General features: G+C 41.4%; 1 protein-coding gene across 5 annotated transcripts; it reads right to left on the bottom strand.

Annotated features, from left to right (window-relative positions):
- Window positions 1–6160: 6160 nt before the first annotated feature.
- On the bottom strand, window positions 6161–18872 carry kras (v-Ki-ras2 Kirsten rat sarcoma viral oncogene homolog). Of its 5 annotated transcripts, XM_055933843.1 has the most exons (7): window positions 18815–18833; window positions 18613–18697; window positions 15221–15338; window positions 14426–14604; window positions 12394–12553; window positions 10680–10804; window positions 9735–9824 (listed from the first exon to the last, which is right to left on the bottom strand). In XM_055933843.1, exons 3-6 carry the CDS (start codon window positions 15329–15331, stop codon window positions 10685–10687), a joined length of 570 nt encoding a protein of 189 aa, XP_055789818.1. In that variant the 5' UTR covers window positions 15332–15338; window positions 18613–18697; window positions 18815–18833; the 3' UTR covers window positions 9735–9824; window positions 10680–10684. The 5 variants fall into 5 exon arrangements, with proteins under 5 accessions (XP_055789820.1, XP_055789818.1, XP_055789817.1 ...); XM_055933842.1 differs by having other exon boundaries at window positions 18613–18872; XM_055933844.1 differs by lacking the exon at window positions 18613–18697 and having other exon boundaries at window positions 18815–18857.
- Window positions 18873–19961: the final 1089 nt, after the last annotated feature.

A 19961-nucleotide genomic window follows, 5' to 3' on the forward strand; every position in this document is an offset into this window, starting at 1 on the left:
TTAATCTCCCGAGGAGAAGCCCATACATATATGAGGATCAATTTAGTCATTTGGATGACTCAAATAAGATAAAAGGAAAAGTTCATATTATTCAGCATTCATTCACTCAAACGTATATTAAAATAACAGTGACATAACACTATGTGGTACAGTACATGATTCAATACTGCTTCTAGTTTGAAAATACAATAATTCTCCAAATGTTTTATTTATTTTACCTTTATTTAAATAGGCAAGTCAGTTAAGAACAAATTCTTATTTACAATGACAGCCTAGGAACAGTACCTTATCAGCTCAGGGATTACAATCTAGCAACCTTTCGGTTACTAGTCCAACGCTCTGACCACTAGGCTACCTGCCACCCCAAATAGAACATTGATTTACCACTCTCCAGTTGACTCCAGTTATGCGTTGTAATGATATTCCATGTATGTCCGTTTAGGGACAAATATATAAGACAAACCAGTTTGGACAAATAAAATACACACTGGAGACATATAATAGCATCCATAGATTTCCAAAGGTGATTGGTTTCCTGTTTGTCCTTTATATCCCCTTCGCATATATCTGAAATGAAATATGTATTTCCATACCAAGAAGGAATAAGGCCTCCAAGTCAGACAGTAATTCAGAAATATATTAATTGAAGTGGAAACTTTCTTTCACACATGTAAAATGAAACCACTGTGCACCACAAATACTCTCAGAAATAGTCAAGTAAATCCTATCATCTTACATATTACTATGCCTTGCCTTTCCTAAATCAAATCCATACTGGCTATATCGCAGAGGAGAACAGACACATTGTTTAATAACAGTAGGGAGTATTTATGAGTGTGGCTGGATTGTGTCTTCCACAATGCCGGATGGTCTGTCAGAGAGAGGCCCTTAGGGGGCTAGCACCACACCATGCCTGGCTGCAGAATGGCCTCTGTATCGTGTGTGTGCATGCGTGCGTGCGTGCGTGCGTGCGTGTAAATCTCTCTCCATCGGCAGCGTGTGAGGATGGCTGTTAAGGGACTGGCTGGAGAGGAGAGCTGGCTCACAGGACCCTAGATTGATGAAGTGATGGTGATGGATGGAGGTAATAAAGGCCTGGATGTCCTGTCTGTTGCCCGTGATGAGGCTGGTATGAATCACCCGTCGGGGGCTGCTTCTCAACATGCCGCTGCTCAGTCCACAGCCCAATAGTCTTTATAGTCAACACACATCACTTGTTAAGGGGTGCTAGGCCAACGACAACTTCTAGAAATAAAGTAGGACCAGCACACGATTGCTCCACCACATACCTTTAATTAGTCCAATAAATACAATGTTTTGATCCAGGAGAGGATCTTGGGCAGGTCCCAGAGTTTCGGGTCTTTCTCCATTTCAATCCATACTTGCATCCCTCTCTATCCATTAGTCTCTCCACCCTGTCATCCTTCTATCCCTCCAACCTCGACCTCTCCACCACACGCAATCGTGACTTCCCATAACCATCCAGGCAGCACGCCAAAGTATACACATTCAACAAGATGACAAGTGTACATTTATTGCCTCTATTACATACTGAAACTGATGTGCAAACTGCAAAGTTTCACTGGACCTAAAGCAGGGGTTGGCAACGGGCAGCCCGCGGACCAGTTTTATGAAATGATTGTCATTTTCAAATATAATCTCTTTTTAGGCTTAATTGTGGTCAATTTGCAGTGTACAAACTTTTATTATAGTTTTCTGGCCCCCCAATGATTCGCTCTGACAAGAAATCTAGTAGCCTACCCCTGATCAAAAGCATACCATTATGCAGACTGTTATATGATTGCCAGCATAATGGCAATTTAACTAAGGACTGTTGACCTTTCTTAGATTTGTATTCAAATATCACTTGATAAATGATTGCAACTTTGATGGCAAAAACAACCCAATCAACTCAATCAAGCCAGTCTTCCTTGAGAGGGTCATTAGAAAACACAAGGCTTTTTAAAAGAGCAGTGTTTGTTTCAGCATAATCAGTAAATGATCTGAGATGAAAATTGGTATTTTGGTTGTTCCAGATGCTGTGCCGTGGTCTGTGAGGGTTTAGTCGAGAGGCCACCCTCTGATAAAAGAGACAGCATGAAGGGCTTTCAAAGTGCCACAGCACCTGGAGGCAATGCGATTTATCACTGTTTGCATGAATATTTATCATTAAGCTCCTTTTCTGCCTTCAGGGTTGTATGGAAATGTGGCTGTATAATGTCTTCTTCTGTGGTGTTCTGTTGAAAGACACCTGAACCTAGCGACCCCTAATTACTGACTGGTATCTTCCCCACATAGTAGCTGCCTCACGGGCACAGGGCAGACACGCTTCATTAAAAAAAATAAGCAAATTCACTTTTCCCTCTACTAGCAAGGCAGAGGCCAGACAATTGTGGATTCACCCTGCATTCTGCTTGTGCTATGTGGCTGTGCTTGATAGTGGACACGAGGGCACAGACAGGGAAGTAGGGGATGGAGGATTTGCTGGTCTGGGTTGAGAGAGTTTGGGTGGAACCAGACTGAGGACTTGGGCTGTTATCAATTTGGGAACATTTGCTATTTATCTGCCCCCTCACCCTTCTACCTATCCCCCTACCCCAGAGTGGGCCCAGAGAGCCAAGGATTGGTGTCTGGTCATCTTTTTTAGTGCTTTATCAGACCTGCAGGGTTCTCAGTGCCGTCCCCGGATTACAGAGCAGGGAGGGGGGTTGTGACTGACAGGCCTCGGACTAAGCTGCTGGGGGGGGGGCAGTGGTATTTGTGAAGTCCGCTCAGACTTGTACTCTTACAATTTTTACAATTTTCTCTCCGGCTAGTCTCGGACTTGTCAGGAAGACAGAAAGACATCTCTGCCTAATTTAACGTATCTCCCTTCCCTCTCAGTCTGTCTGTCTCTGCTGCTTCATGGTGGGTGATGTAGCCTAGGTTCAACAGCTCTATTGTTTTGTGTGGAGCGTAATTGAGCATGTCACAAGATGTTAACCTTGTTTATATTGCATGGTGAAAATCTGAATACAGCTAAACTCCCTTTTGAACATAATACTCTAATATTTTGTATAAAACACGCCAAGGACAATTACAGGTGCATAAAAACAGGACCAAGATCCATTTCAGCAAGATTACAGAGGATTCAAGACTGAGCATAATCATGCAACATGTAGCAGCATGTAGCCAAATAGGGGTTTCATCTTGATCAATAACGTAACAAGTCAATTATACAACAACGAGGTATGTTGGCTCCACCAAATAATACATTTCAACCAGTTAACCACACATTGTGTGACTCTAATCTAGACATGACATCCACAGAGCAACATCCTGTGGAATGCTCGTCTGTTGTCTCCGAACTTGATCCCTCTGGCATTTATTCCACAACAAATGTTTTGTGAAAATATAAAATCTTTGATGTAACATGACAGGGCCTTTCACACAGTAGGACAAAACAAGCCTGGTCATCTTTGGGCACAAACCCAGAGGAAAATGTCTGACACCACTGTAGCAGTGATATGGCTATGGCTGTAGACTAGATGGGGCTGGTGAGTGCTACAGCTGAAAATCAGCCATAAGAAGCCCCCTTTTAAATCAGAAATGAGATTTGCGAGAAAAAAAATCTTTGTCACTTCTCTAAAAGTGACAAAGACAGGCCAGTACATCAGGAGACGTGGAGGAGGCCGTAGGAGGGCAACAACCCAGCAGCAGGACCGCTACCTCCGCCTTTGTGCAAGGAGGTGCACTGCCAGAGCCCTGCAAAATGACCTCCAGCAAGCCACAAATGTGCATGTGTCAGCATATGGTCTCACAAGGGGTCTGAGGATCTCATCTCGGTACCTATTGGCAGTCAGGCTACCTCTGGCGAGCAGTCGGAGGTCTGGCAGTCTGGCAGTCTGGCGAGCAGTCTGGCGAGCAGTCGGAGGTAGCGGTCCTGCTGCTGGGTTGTTGCCCTCCTACGGCTTCCTCCACGCCTCCTGATGTACTGGCCTGTCTCCTGGTAGCACCTCCATGCTCTGGACACTACGCTGACAGACACAGCAAACCTTCTTGCCACAGCTCGCATTGATGTGCCATCCTGGATGAGCTGCACTACCTGAGCCACTTGTGTGGGTTGTAGACTCCGTCTCATGCTACCACTAGAGTGAAAGCACCACCAGCACTCAAAAGTGACCAAAACATCAGCCAGGAAGCATAGGAACTGAGAAGTGGTCTGTGGTCACCACCTGCAGAACCACTCCTTTATTGGGGGTGTCTTGCTAATTGCCTATAATTTCCACCTTTTGTCTATTCCATTTGCACAACAGCATGTGAAATTTATTGTCAATCAGTGTTGCTTCCTAAGTGGACAGTTTGATTTCACAGAAGTGTGATTGACTTGGAGTTACATTGTGTTGTTTAAGTGTTCCCTTTATTTTTTTGAGCAGTGTATATATATCCATTGATTCTTGAAAAATACAACTTAAAAATGATATATCATGAGCTTAGTTTAACTGTCACACCACATGAGAACCCAAAATATAAGCTTATTTTTCTCTAGTTTTTGTAAACATTGGAAATGTAAACAAACACTGTATAGCCTCATAACATGGTTAAAACATGGATGGTCAGTTCTTGCATCCATAGCTCTGTCTATTAATTTGAGAGTGGTTACATTTCTCCAGGCCCATCCCTCAGCTTTTTACCAAAACAGAGGTTGGGTGACCATTTTGTTATTGTTTCATCTGTGGATTATCAAGACATCAAAGTGTCACCAACAAAAACCTTAACAATAGGCCTATAGCAAATGCAGCATATGGCATTCATTTTTCATATGAAAATATAACTTTTCAGTAATGATCAAAGCATGCCATTCCATGAGCGTAGCATTTCTTTTTCAACTTGAATCAATAAGCCTAACCAGTCCTCCATGACAACAAAATCATAAACAACAGAGAAGGGCTGGCTAATAAGTCCTTAGTTTTGGGGTGATGCTCAGGTTAAACAATTTGGCTAATCTATAGTTCCATATTTCCAAGTTCTATCCTTGAAGATCAAGGAGTATAACATTTATTGGATTGACTGAAATTCTGATAGACTTTGGTTTTTAATGTAAAGATATAATTTAATCGTATTATTATATGATGAAGAAAGCGATGGGTTAGAAGAAGCCTACATAACCAACCATAGAGTAAAATGTAACATCCATATATGTCCAGCTACTGTATGTAAACTTTAACATTGATTTATCATGCAATGGATGTGGTTCAATTGGAAAAAAACATTTTTGTCATCTTCTAATTCCTCTTAATAAGGGAAAAGTAATCTAAAAGTAACTGAATATAATCAGATTACGTTACTGAGTTTAGGTAATCCAAACGTTACGTTACTGATTACAATTTTGGACAGGTAACTGTAACGGATTACATTTAGAAAGTAACTTACCCAACCCTGATTATAGCATGTGCAATATGCAGATGGCTGTCTCAGTCTAGGGGCTCTATTCCCTGGTTACACTTGATGCTCTGGCTGTTAGCCTCAGTCAGACACAGCAGCGTGAGAAAACAGTGGCCAATGCTGGCCAAACTCATGACATGATGCACAGTCTGGTAGAACTTCAAGACTACAACCCTAAACAACTATTCATCAATGGTACTGTTAATCCACCGTCATCCACACATGCATCTTCATGTTATACATGTTTGGTAATATGTCAATCTACCTAATCTCTCAGCCACCATGATAAACTATACACACGTACCCATGGATTTAGTGTTATAGATATGTGGTAGTAGAGTAGGGGCCTGAGGGCACACATTTAAAGTGTTTGGGGATCTGTTGTGAATGTACTATAATGTTTTTTAAATTGTATAACTGCTTTAATTTTTCTGGACCCCAGGAAGAGTATCTGCTGCCTTGGCAACAGCTAATGGGGATCCATAATAAATACTAATTAACTAGATTGTCTGAGGGTTGTGTACTTCTGTCCAACCATGAGGCATGATCACACATCTCCACCTACAGCTCCCTCATGTTCATAAATAACAATAGAACAGCACTCATGGAAGCCTCCAACAGGTAATATATGAGCGTAAATATGACTTCAGATAGGCCCACTACGAACTGGCAGACAGCACCAAAATAACCCTATAATTCCTGGGGCACAAATATGAGCAAAGATGAGGAGACAGAGCCAATTCCTCTTTTCTTTATTACACATTAAATAGGAGTGGTGAGATTCATGGAAAAAAATTGATCTGAAATCAGATCACCACGCTACACACTGCCCAAAGAGAGATCTCTACTGATGTGTTCAACAGTGGTCATTCACTCCCCTAGACCTGGACCCAGTCACTCCCGCGTCCCATCATACACAAACAGAGGAGTGAAAACTCTATTAAAGCAACATTCATTTAGAGACGCCAACAAAATTAAGCACAATTTACAAAATATGCACCTTTCAGTATGACAATAGGTTGTTAAAATACGATCCAGGTATAAATTATACTTTTTTTCCTCAGAAATCAGCCATTGGCACGTAAAAAAAGGGAGGCGGAACATTTCAACACATTTCGGTATAGTTACTTTTCTTGATACAGTATTGTTAACAAATGGGTTCCCATTATCAAAAATGCATTAACAGTTAATATCTAACTTTAGTAACAAAAAGGATTTAATCAAAGTGGGTCAAAAAAAGCATAAATCCTAAGAACTAAGGCTGCACTTACACAGGCAGCCCAATTCAGATCTATTGCCAATTAATTGCATATCTGATACCCATCTGATATTTTCCCGGTGTAAACAGCAAAAAAACACATGGAATCTGATCTTTGGACTTTTGATTTATACCACCTCCATATGTGGATCATAACCCTGATACAAACCCGATCCTCTATATGCGACCTCTGTCTGGATGCTCGGATCAGATTATTTTCCTCTGAAGTGTTTTTTATGCACATAAGAAGCACCCAAAATTGAAAGGAACAGAGACGGGAAACGAGCATTGCATCTGGGTGCTACATCAGTGTGAATGTGCAAATCTGATATGGGTCACATGTAAAACTGTGTGGACAGTCAGAAGAAAAGATTGGATATAGAAAGAAAGAAAATCAGATTTGGGTTCTTAGGGTGGTTGTGTAAACAGCCAAAATACATTGTATTGTGTATTATGTTTCAATTTAGAATCTTGTTCCTCTCAAACAGCACCGAGTTTGTAGCTCTTGAACAAACGTGACAGAGAAGCCTATGCCGTCTGACTGAAGCACCCGATACCAGCACAAAAGGCAATGTGTAAGACGCCCCAAGGTAAAAAAAATAGTAATAAGGTGGTGAAATATGCATTGACCATGAAAAGCAAATATTCTGTGTTATCAATTGACTTTTTTCTCTAAAAACTAATTTAAATGGCAATTATTGCCTCATTTGCAGACATCAGTTCCAGTTACTACATCACTTGGAAGCAACAACCTGTGAAAGATAAACGTGACATAAAAATGATTGGACTGGACTAGTCATTTCACTTGAAAGCCAGCACAGAAAAACCCTCAACACCTTCCCACCCAAACTCCAAACCCCAAAACATCCAAGGGTGATTTAGAAAAATTCATATGAACAATACATTTTTGAACACCCTTATCATGACACCACTACTATGGGGATGCATCTTTTGGAGAAGAAAAAAATACATATATATATATGTGGTAGGACAAAACAAGACCTTTAAGATTTGTTTTGCCTAATCTAGCCAATCCAAAAACAGGAGAGTAAGTTTATGGCAGCGATAAATACAAAACAAAGGATTGGGGAAATGTGCAAGGCATATTCTGTTAGGATCTGTTGAGGTGTTTTATGTCCTGCATCTGAAGACAATGAGTCACTATTCTTTAAGAAGATAGTTCAACCGAAGAACACATCTACGTAGTCGACATTAGATGACTTGGTTTAAAGTTTAGGTTTGATTTAGGCATGCTATATTTGTTTTGCACTCAACACTTCAGATGCTAAACTGTAACAAGGAAGCCCAGATCTTGATTTGCTGGCTCAATTAGCTGAGGTCAAATGTGTTCCTCCAGTGAACTACCTTCAAAAACACGACGCAAAATACACCAATCCTGAGGATAAGAGAGAATTTCATAGCTTAAACAAGCTCTCTTCAGGAACAATTAACTCATCTTCTAGAACGTTCGTAATGAGCAGGGAATATCAAATCTAATGATAAAATAACTACAGGAGACACTGGCTTGTGATGGGTTTTAAGCAACATGCAGTGCCACTGAGCAACACAACATTAGCTGCATGTCCTTTTCAAAATCACTGGCAGAATCTTGCTGTTCTGATGCCTCGCTTTATATAAAAATATATTTTGCTTCAAACCTGCCACCTGGAGCAATTCAGTTGTTGAGAAGGTTTCCCACCACTCAACAACTGGTTTCTACCCAAAAGATCAGATCAGGTTTGGTGAATATGGATTGACTCAAGTCCCGAAACACTATAAAAACCTGTATCCCCCAACTGGAACAGAGCTCCTTGTTCCTGGCCCTAGTGGCTGTATCAGTATTATACAGTATTAGCATCACAGTGCCATTCCCCGTAAGAACACATTGCATGCAAAAAGGAAAGTCTCTCCTGTAGGCAGGAAATCACTGCTCACCAATTATTAACAAAAAAAAGCATTAACAAAAAAAAGCATTAACAGATTACAAGTGAATTAAATGGGTAAGCATGATTTTTTTTTTTTAACTAGGTACAGTAGTAAAGTTCATATGCATGCTAAAAGTACTGCATGATATTATTGAATCATATCTAGGAGTCTAATGTAGGAGGATGGGCATTATTACACACAGTGGCCAGGACATTTGGAATTTCCCCTAATCAAGTGTTGGTCGTGCCTCCCGGTTGTTACTCCTTACTAGAGGGAACCAATGAAAAAATGCAGTGGAACTGGCTTTGAGGTCCAGAGTTGAGTTTGAGGGTCCTATGGTATCGAATGGAATGATAGAAATCGAAGCATTGCATCTTTCCCATTATGGCATCTGTGAGCATGGGCAGCGTCATTGAGGACATTTCCATTTTGAAGTAGTCAATTTTCTTCTTTTACTACTGCGAGTTGACAAACTGAAAGGGTACATAGTGCCACGTGGAGTGTGTTTTTTGAACAGGTATGAAGACAATTTACTGCCACCTGCAGTTATGAAATGTTTGCTCACAGGTATAATTAATTGGCTGATCCCTCCTGATGACCCGGATGTAATGTGATCCTTCCATAACCCATAGTAAGTCCTACCCAGTTGACTACTTAAAAATTGTGAAAGCCCTCAATGGCGTTGCCCATGCTAAAAACGGCTTTTAGGCACTATGGATGGAATTCAACTCTCCCCCATACTGTTAGAAGCATGTACTACAACAACCTCTTCTGCTCATGCTCTACTAGCAGAGGGAAAATAAGCTTTTTAGGCTTGCTTTTTCTATTGTCCAAAATGTGCCTACAGTGTACCACTCCTAATTGATAATCAACCTATTGGACCAACACTTCTGGGCAACTGGCACTAAACATTAAGTAAAGATTATTAGTTTCAAATGAGCAAAAAAAAAAAAAGGCTGATAAAAAAAGGGGTTCATTTCGATATTCGGTGTTGTGGTTACTTAGGTAAAAGAGGCTAATAATTTAGTGTAATGTACAAGAATGTATTAAACAGTTTGAACACATTTTTTCTATCTTGAAAAGGGGGGGGGGTCATTATTCACATGAGTATGCACTTTGTCTTGGACTTCTTTTTCTTCTTCTTGCCCTCCTTGCTCATCTTCTCTTTGTGTTTTCGGATTTCCCGCACTAATGTGTAAAAGGCATCATCGACACCCTGGGGAAAATAAAAAGATAAGTTACGGTTAATTTTGAAAACTTCTCAAAAACATGGATGTTCTCATCTGTGACTAACATGAAAGCTGGGTTAGATGCAAATGTAATGGGGACGTTTGAAATGGCTCCCCTATTTCACAATATAGTGCACTACTTTTGACTATAGGGATTAGGATAGCATTTCGGTGTGCACTACTAGTATGTTACAAATGTGTTAATTGTGTATGGATTCGCAGCATCAGCTGGCCCAGCAGACAGCACAGACACAATCAATGGTGCCACAATGAGACAAAAAATAACCAGGTCTTTGTCATTCGCTGAGCACGACATTGGTTTCCTCCCTGATGCAATGGGTGGTCATTTCAGATTGCGACAGAGATTGCGAGAAAGAACAAGAGAGAGAGACAGACACAAAGGGAGTATCTGTGCCATAAGAACATGGATGACTCACAGTTGGCCCAGGACTTGAGTTTCAGTGGAACACCTCTTTGTTGTCCTCTTAGTAATCACACTTCCTTGGCTCATCATTTCAACACTTAATTTTATCCCAGATTATCACAATCTCCATTAATCACACAGATCAGATCTCATTTGAGCAGACTACAGAATGATCAGCACTCCATGATAGTATAAACACACAGAGACAGAGATACCACAGGAGTAGAAACCAACATGGATGCCTGGTTTCAAGGAGATCCCACGGCCCAGCAGATCCCAGGAGGTTAGCTTAGACAGGAATGGATCCCTCCCACCAAGGAGCAAGCAGCACTACTTTCCATGCTCGGCACCACGCGGTCGACACCCTCCCACACACACACCTGATGGACGGGAGGGAGCACGGCCGCTACACACTTACCCCTTTCACATCACAACACACTTTTTAAGCTTGACGCAGCGCGGGGTCTTTTCTTCCTTGCTGAGCTTTTTCAGCCGGTACAGCCTGATCTCCCGTACCAGACTGTAAAAGGCATCCTCCACTCTCTGCAGTGCGAAACACAGCTCTCCTCAGTTAAAGAATACGTGGAGACACTACGTGGACTCCCTCAGTGTTAGGGAATATAGGGATAACTATGTGGACTCCCTCAGTGTTAGGGAATATAGGGATAACTATGTGGACTCCCTCAGTGTTAGGGAATATAGGGATAACTATGTGGACCATCATTGAGCAGTTTTTATTGGATACTCGGTTGTCCTTGCCATAACCAGCACGTTGAAAAAGTCGCACCACTGCGCATGGAGCTTCTATTTAATTTAAACATTTGGGATGCAAGACTAAGACAAGTGTACATATAGCTGTGTATGGAGCTGATGTATAGATGTATAAAAGGTAATTGTTTTATAGTTCAAAACATTATAGTAATTTAACTTCACAGGGGCATGACAGGTACAAACACTATACTCAGTGTCATTGTATAAGGTGTGAAAGTGGTGTGTATTATTCAGTACAAGGGCAACACCAGGTAGCTGGTCAAATCGACCAATGAAAATGGAGAAGAGAGCTGGAAGAGACCAGTCAGTGTCCCGTGTCCCCAGAAAGAGTTGTGATTGGACCGATGCAAAGAGAGCAGAAGGTTCACCTCACCGACTGCCAAATATATCACAGTGCCAGCCAGCCACACAAAGCATCACAACACACACACCACCAAACCCAAAACAGACAGAATAGCGCACGATGCAGCACAAGATCACACCCATCCCACTGTCCATCAAGCATGATTATTACCCCGCCACAAACCATTACTGATACGGTGACGATTCAGTGAGAAATGTACAGATTTGTTGATTGCCAGATCCGTTTTGAAGACTTCCCACATTACCATGACAGAGGGGCATGCACAGATAGAACAATTACTCATATATCAATAATTATATAAGCAAGGGGACTTTGCAGTGCATTACCTGATACATTTCCAAGCACCATTTAGAAACCGAGCACATAGACACTGATACCAATAGAAATCAAAAAGTACCTTCGGAGTCATAAGAGGATCACAGGATTTTGTGAGATTGAAGTGGCCATGATTGTAAAAAGCCATTGCAAGGACACCTGACACAGCTGGAAAGAAGTAATCTTGCTACAATAATGAAAATTGATCTGTGGAGAGCATTGTTAAATGGTTTCTGTTTTCACACCAGGAAATACCCTCAAAGCTACACACAACCCTTCACTATTACAAGGGCTTGATTTATTAAAAGGTGCAAAGTTATACCAGGTAACGCTCAGTAAATCTGTCCCAAATCCGTCTTCAACTGGATATGTAGCAAAGCTAACGTAGCCTTGGAATCCAAACTGAATAATGCTACATTTCACTTCACTGAATTCAGTCTGGATTTTCAGGCTAGCCAAATCAAGTCAAGTTTATTTTATATAGCCCTTCGTACATCAGCTAATTCTCGAAGTGCTGTACAGAAACCCAGCCTAAAACCCCAAACAGCAAGCAATGCAGGTGTAGAAGCACGGTGGCTAGGATAGCCAATGGCCATCATGTTAAAAACCATGACCATGGTTGCTATTTGCGCCATGGCTATGTCCACCTTGCCCACTACGGCCTGTTGTCTCGGTCTCTCACCTGTCTCGTTTTGGCTGAGGTCTCAATGAAGGGGATGCCGTAGCTGCGCGCTAAGTCCTGAGCCTGTTTGGTGTCCACCGTCCGGGACGGCAGGTCACACTTGTTTCCCACCAGCACCATGGGCACGTCTTCTGAGTCTTTCACCCGCTTGATCTGCTCTCTGGAGAACAAAAACGACAGGGAAGGCAAGGGTTAAATAACAGTGTAATGCTTTGGTTGTTCAAAGTAAGTAGGGAATTTACTCGTTTTTTGGGGTTATTGATTTCACACACAGTCTGGTTAAAGTTAAAGTTAAAGAGTGGGTTGTATTTACAAGTATAAAGTGATGTTGGCATTGACACATAGTTAAGGGGATACAGTTTGCAGAACCGTGTCTACTTGGAAACTGCATCACAGATGTTACAACTATAGTCTGGCTTTCCGCCATCAGTGCACTTGGCAGCAGTACTTCGGATGTCGTGTATAGCAGCAGAAGTTAGCTCAACCTACATTGGTGGATGTCCTCTACAAGGGAAGAGTCTAGCTCACCTACATTGGTGGATGTCCTCTACAGGGGAAGAGTCTAGCTCACCTACATTGGTGGATGTCCTCTACAAGGGAAGAGTCTAGCTTACCTACATTGGAGGATGTCCTCTACAGGGGAAGAGTCTAGCTCACCTACATTGGTGGATGTCCTCTACAAGGGAAGAGTCTAGCTCACCTACATTGGAGGATGTCCTCTACAGGGGAAGAGTCTAGCTCACCTACATTGGAGGATGTCCTCTACAGGGGAAGAGTCTAGCTCACCTATATTGGAGGATGTCCTCTACAGGGGAAGAGTCTAGCTCACCTACATTGGTGGATGTCCTCTACAAGGGAAGAGTCTAGCTCACCTACATTGGAGGATGTCCTCTAAAGGGGAAGAGTCTAGCTCACCTACATTGGTGGATGTCCTCTACAAGGGAAGAGTCTAGCTCACCTACATTGGAGGATGTCCTCTACAGGGGAAGAGTCTAGCTCACCTATATTGGAGGATGTCCTCTACAGGGGAAGAGTCTAGCTCACCTACATTGGTGGATGTCCTCTACAAGGGAAGAGTCTAGCTCACCTATATTGGAAGATGTCCTTTACAAGGGAAGTGTCTAGCTCACCTACATTGGAGGATGTCCTCTACAGGGGAAGAGTCTAGCTCACCTACATTGGTGGATGTCCTCTACAAGGGAAGAGTCTAGCTCACCTACATTGGAGGATGTCCTCTACAGGGGAAGAGTCTAGCTCACCTATATTGGAGGATGTCCTCTACAGGGGAAGAGTCTAGCTCACCTACATTGGAGGATGTCCTCTACAGGGGAAGAGTCTAGCTCACCTACATTGGAGGATGTCCTCTACAGGGGAAGAGTCTAGCTCACCTATATTGGAGGATGTCCTCTACAGGGGAATAGTCTAGCTCACCTACATTGGAGGATGTCCTCTACAAGGGAAGAGTCTAGCTCACCTACATTGGAGGATGTCCTCTACAAGGGAAGAGTCTAGCTCACCTACATTGGAGGATGTCCTCTACAGGGGAAGAGTCTAGCTCACCTACATTGGAGGATGTCCTCTACAGGGGAAGAGTCTAGCTCACCTACATTGGAGGATGTCCTCTACAGGGGAAGAGTCTAGCTCACCTATATTGGAGGATGTCCTCTACAGGGGAAGAGTCTAGCTCACCTACATTGGTGGATGTCCTCTACAAGGGAAGAGTCTAGCTCACCTACATTGGAGGATGTCCTCTACAGGGGAATAGTCTAGCTCACCTACATTGGAGGATGTCCTCTACAAGGGAAGAGTCTAGCTCACCTACATTGGAGGATGTCCTCTACAAGGGAAGAGTCTAGCTCACCTACATTGGAGGATGTCCTCTACAGGGGAAGAGTCTAGCTCACCTACATTGGAGGATGTCCTCTACAGGGAAGAGTCTAGCTCACCTATATTGGAGGATGTCCTCTACAAGGGAAGAGTCTAGCTCACCTACATTGGAGGATGTCCTCTACAGGGGAAGAGTCTAGCTCACCTATAGTGGTGGATGTCCTCGAAGGACTTGGTGTTGTTGATGGCGAAGACACAGAGGAAACCCTCCCCTGTCCTCATGTACTGGTCCCTCATGGCGCTGTACTCCTCCTGACCTGCAGTGTCCAGGATGTCCAGCAGACAGGTCTCCCCATCAATAACCACCTGCTTCCTGTACGAGTCCTGAAGGAGGGAGAGAGAAAGAGAGGGATGGATTGGGTCAGGAGGGGCACCTTACCGGTAATCAAGTAGACTGGAAACTTATGAATGATCACATATTCATAGGTGTCCAGTCTACCTGACTAGGAATCAGAACGTCTAGACCTAACTATATGGTCATAGAATGCTCATCTAATAAAGTTGCAGAGGAAATTCAATAATATTAGAATCAGAGAGAATGGATGGGATGACTAAGAGTGACTATATGTGCACCAAGGGAAAAATGCACTCAATCTTCAAGCAGTCATAAAATTGATAGCTTTCAGAAAGTATAATTGAGTAATAATATCTGACATGTGAAACTACTAAAGCATTTAATCACATAGCAATCTATCATCAACCAACAAAATTAAACTGACTGAAAGACACCATGTTTATGATATTATAATATTCATACATTCAAATAACAGAAAATGATCAGAAATGATCAAAACCTGTTTGGCATCTTTCATCTTCAACCAGAAAAACCTGCTAGAACTAAATTTCTACAGAACTTGATTTCTAAAAGATTTTTGTCTCCCGATTCTCAGGCATGCCTTGCTGAAGTAAGAGACAAGGGTGTACTGAAACTACTTATTACCTCGATGGTGGGGTCATATTCATCCACAAAGTGGTTCTGAATGAGCTGGATGGTGAGAGCGCTCTTGCCCACGCCTCCTGCTCCCACCACCACCAGCTTGTATTCTGTCATCGTTCACCTGTGGGAGAGAAAGCACACAGGAATAAGGTCAGTGAATATATAAAACCTTTTATGAGCTACACACTAACTATCGACAACAATCCTTCAACTGGGATCTCCAAAACCTAGACATTTCTGGAAAATTTCTGAAATGGTCCAACACACATAGTGAGAATGAAGTTGAGGATATGAAGGATTTCTCCCCCCTTCTCCATAGCCATCTGGTCAAGTTGTATACATTCCCTTAAACTAAACTTAAGTGCAAATGCAAAATTTTATTTTGTCCCGATTGTCTCGAGATTGCATTTCATTTCCACAATGGCCCTCCTATGTTCTCCAGAGCTGGAGGGACTGTATACAATAACAGATGTTTACATTCTATCCAATTTCATCCTGCGATTTTACAGAAAACGAGATGTGTATAATATATTATTATATTATGCCGCACGCCATCGCTCACCCATATAATTATATGTTCATATTCTTATTCATCCCTGTACATTTGTGTGTACAAGGTAGTTGTTGTGAATTTGTTAGATTACTTGCTAGATATTACTGCATAGTCGGAACTAGAAGCACAAGCATTTCGCTACACTCGCATTAACATCTGCTAACCATGTGTATGTGATCAATAAAATGTGATATTATACTCTACTATCTTACAACATTCTTAAATGGGATTATCAACAAGGAGAAGATATGGAAAACTATGAAAGAGACTGGAATTCTGGAAAGATAGGGCAGGTTATGTATATCAGGTCTGTTGACTATTATATTACTTTGAATTGGCACAATCATTGTTCTTTCTGATTAAATAATGACTTGTCATCATTATTTACATTATTAACATTATTATTATTAACATTATTTAACATTGTTTGAACAGAAGATTGACGTTTACAATTCCCCCAAATATCATACCCACAAACGTTGCTACTAAATTATCCTCCAACTGAAATGCATCTCTAACTGTAACACAAGTTCAAAAATCCACTTTGTGGATGAATATGACCCCACCATCGAGGTAATAAGTAGTTTCAGTACACCCTTGTCTCTTACTTCAGCAAGGCATGCCTGAGAATCGGGAGACAAAAATCTTTTAGAAATAAAGTTCTGTAGAAATTTAGTTCTAACAAGTTCAAAAGATAGTTGTGAGTAACAGCTACACAATGGGATCTGTCCTCAGGCAGTAGACACAGATCTATGATGTTACATAATGGTCCCAAAATGGACAAACAACTAGGAAGCACACACTGCTATGCAGACGGTATGTGAACAACAACTGTCCCTACAGTTTCCCTTTTCAAAAACATACCCTGCTAGGTATAATACTGAGGTCAGTTTTCTGAGAATCTTGTATGGTCAATACAAACAAAAAGAAGACCTCACCCATGCCTTCACCCAACTGAGGTATAGATTTACTAACAAAGTTAGTGTTTCCTCACACTTTTCATACACCCCTTGAAATGATCAGCCTGGAGTTCTACACCCATTTATGTACTCCCTCTGAAAATGCATGAAACAAAAGGAGCATTATAAACTGGATGGTTCGAGCCCTGAATGCTGATTGGCTGAAATCTGTGGTATATCAGACAGTATTCCATGGGTATGACAAAACATTTATTTTTACTGCTCTAATTACGTTGGTAAACAGTTTATAATACTAATAAGGCACCTCGGGGGTTTGTGGTATATGGCCAATATACCACGGCTGCATCCAGGCACTCTGCGTTGCGCATAAGAAGTTCCCTTTGCCGTGGTATATTGGCCATATACCACAAACCCCCGAGGTGCCTTATTAGTATTATAAACTGTTTACCAACGTAATTAGAGCAGTTGGCCTTTTTCTTAAGTATAGCACTTATGCCTACTATTTCTATTGAATATGACATTATAGGCCTAATGATCGTCATCGTCAGAAACTATTGCCTACAGTGTGGATAAGGTAAATACAGATGAATCATGACATTCAGATTCTACCAGACATAAAATTATTGTACAGTAGGTTTAATAACTTGGCCACAACGCTTGCTCTGTTAGTACAATATTGACACCCCTTTCATATCCTCACATCCTGCAGGAAATCGAAAGCGTGTTCATGATTGGCTAGTCCTGACACCTGTAGTCAGCTGCCATTACCAGTCATCAACAAGGTTGTAATGTCCAATCAAGCACTCTCGCCGAGTTCTGGTTTGAGATCAATTACAAGTTACAGTACATGGCAATATTGTGGGAAAGTATTGTGAAAGACTAGACAAATAGTCGCCTATATAAAAAAAAAAATCAAACAGTGTCCATTTTATGCAGTTTACTTATTCACAATCTGATGATAGACAAAGTGATCCTTTCAACCATTTTCTTTGGCAGTCAACCAATGCCTAATGACAGCAGTAGCTTCCATTGTAAAGTGTAGGCCTACTACTAGTCATTAGTAAAATACTCTAAACGTGAAATGAGAACAAAACACCCTTATCGATACACCCTCAGGTTGACTTGTAGCCTACAATAACTGGAGTAGGTCCACATGGATAGAGTAGCCTAGATTATGCAGATCCCCACAAGTATTAGTAAACTAGATTAGCCGTGTGCGAATTTATTTAACACTAACGTTATCTGGTGGCACAATGAATTGAACGCTATGTGTAAACCCGGTAGAACCTGCAGCGTTCATGGGCGAGTTGATGAGTTTGAAGCCGCCATAAATACCGCATAGGTCTGCATTTCAGACATTAGGTTAACAATTGGGCGTAGTTTGCATAAACAACTATACTTTAGATGCAAATGTCCGGCAAATTATGAAATCAATACAGACCCAACATAAAATTAAGTTACCGGCGAAGGTATAAAATGTCACCCCTGTATCCATTGTGTAAATTGATACAAATGTAGCGATCTTGTTAAATTGTTTTACCTTTAGCGTATGGAGTTCCGCGTCCGAAGTAGCGACCAAATAACAAGTCAAGCAGATAATCCTCCCTTTTCACACGATCTCTACATTTCCTACTTCACAATGAAACGACCCCATTTATGTAGATAAAGCTTATTTGAAAAAGCCGACGAATGTAAGGAATGAATCAATTGAACTTTACATTTGATCCAGCGTTTGGCCTGCTACTCTCGATTCAACTGAGTTTGGCCTTAGCGCGAAAATGGGCGGATACCGGGTGCAGAGTAGCCTAGTACAGCTCACTTACTTAGAAAGCAGGGGATTTCAACTGGTTTCGGTGTGATATCACTACACTAGTGTCGCAATATAAAGACGCTCTTCTCCACTCAATGCACTTCTACTTTACCTCAATGTATTGTTCTTGTGGGTGCATGTGTTGGCAGATTGTGTTTTCAAACGTTCTGGAGTCGATATGTTTTTCCAAGAGAAGACTGAAATAGGGCGTATACATATGCGTTCAAATAATTTGGAATTACATAAATAGGCGTATTTAAACAAATGATATCTATAAATCGATCATTATGGCAGTGTAAATTTAATTATTCTACCTAGCACCAATATTTCAAGACCGATCTCCGGGAATAAATGGTCTGCTTCCCAGTGAAGCTGGAACAATAACGGATAGGGGGCGCCTCCACTATATATAGGCTCTAAATATAACTGGAACGTACTGGAGGGACGTCATTCCCAGTCAAGGAAATGATTGGTGATCCCGTGTCAGTTTTTCTCGGATTTCACTGCTATACGACAAACAGAGGCGGTAACCAACTGACATAATTACGCATATGCGTAACATTTAAATTACGCTTGTTCATAAAACTAAAGTGCGCAGCACCTATGCCGTTTTTTTTTTTAAAGTTGTCAGAAATGCGCAGAATAGTTATGGACAGAACATATAGATACGGTAGATAGTGGACTCTAGTGCCCAAAATACCATTTTAGTCCATTGAGGACTTTCACCATTTTGAAGTAGTCAACTGGGTGGAACTTCCTGTGGGCTAAAGAACGATCATGTCATTTCATCCAGGTCATCAGGCGGGATCAGCCAATGAATTATCCTCGTGAGCAAACATTCCAAAACAACAGGTGGCAGTAAATCACCAACCTTTGCTTTATACATGTTCAAACAATACACTCCAATTCATAGAAGTAGTAGAAGAAATTTCACCCATTCAAAATCTATAGCAATGGAGCTGCACATGCTCTGGCTGAAGCCATAATGGGACAGATACACTAACTATCTCCATGGGACAGAACCATACCCCCTTTTCTGTGAGAATTCAAACAGTATTTATTTATGAAGGTAAAATAGTGCCTTAAGTGTACAAGCATGATTTGCACATGTAACATATGAGTTGCACCTATATAATCTGTTTTTTAGTTGCAAAAACCTATTTGCGAACATTTAACTTCTTTTGAGAATAAATGCAAGAACACTTGCAAACATGTAAGTTTATATGCAAATAAATTAAATAACATTTGCAACATGCAACTAAATTTGAAAATGAATGCAACTCATTTACTAAACTTGCGACTGGTGAATATTCTTCTGTGAATTAAAACTACATTAGCCGATGTTGAATCTGTGCCCAGCTTCATTAAATAGTACCCGCAAAACACCAGTCTCAACATCAACATTGAAGATGCGACTCCGGGATGCTGGCCTTCTAGGCAGAGTTGCAAAGAAAAAGCCAT

This window comes from Salvelinus fontinalis, chromosome 9 (genome assembly GCF_029448725.1).
Source record: "Salvelinus fontinalis isolate EN_2023a chromosome 9, ASM2944872v1, whole genome shotgun sequence".
Taxonomy (NCBI): Eukaryota; Metazoa; Chordata; class Actinopteri; order Salmoniformes; family Salmonidae; genus Salvelinus; species Salvelinus fontinalis.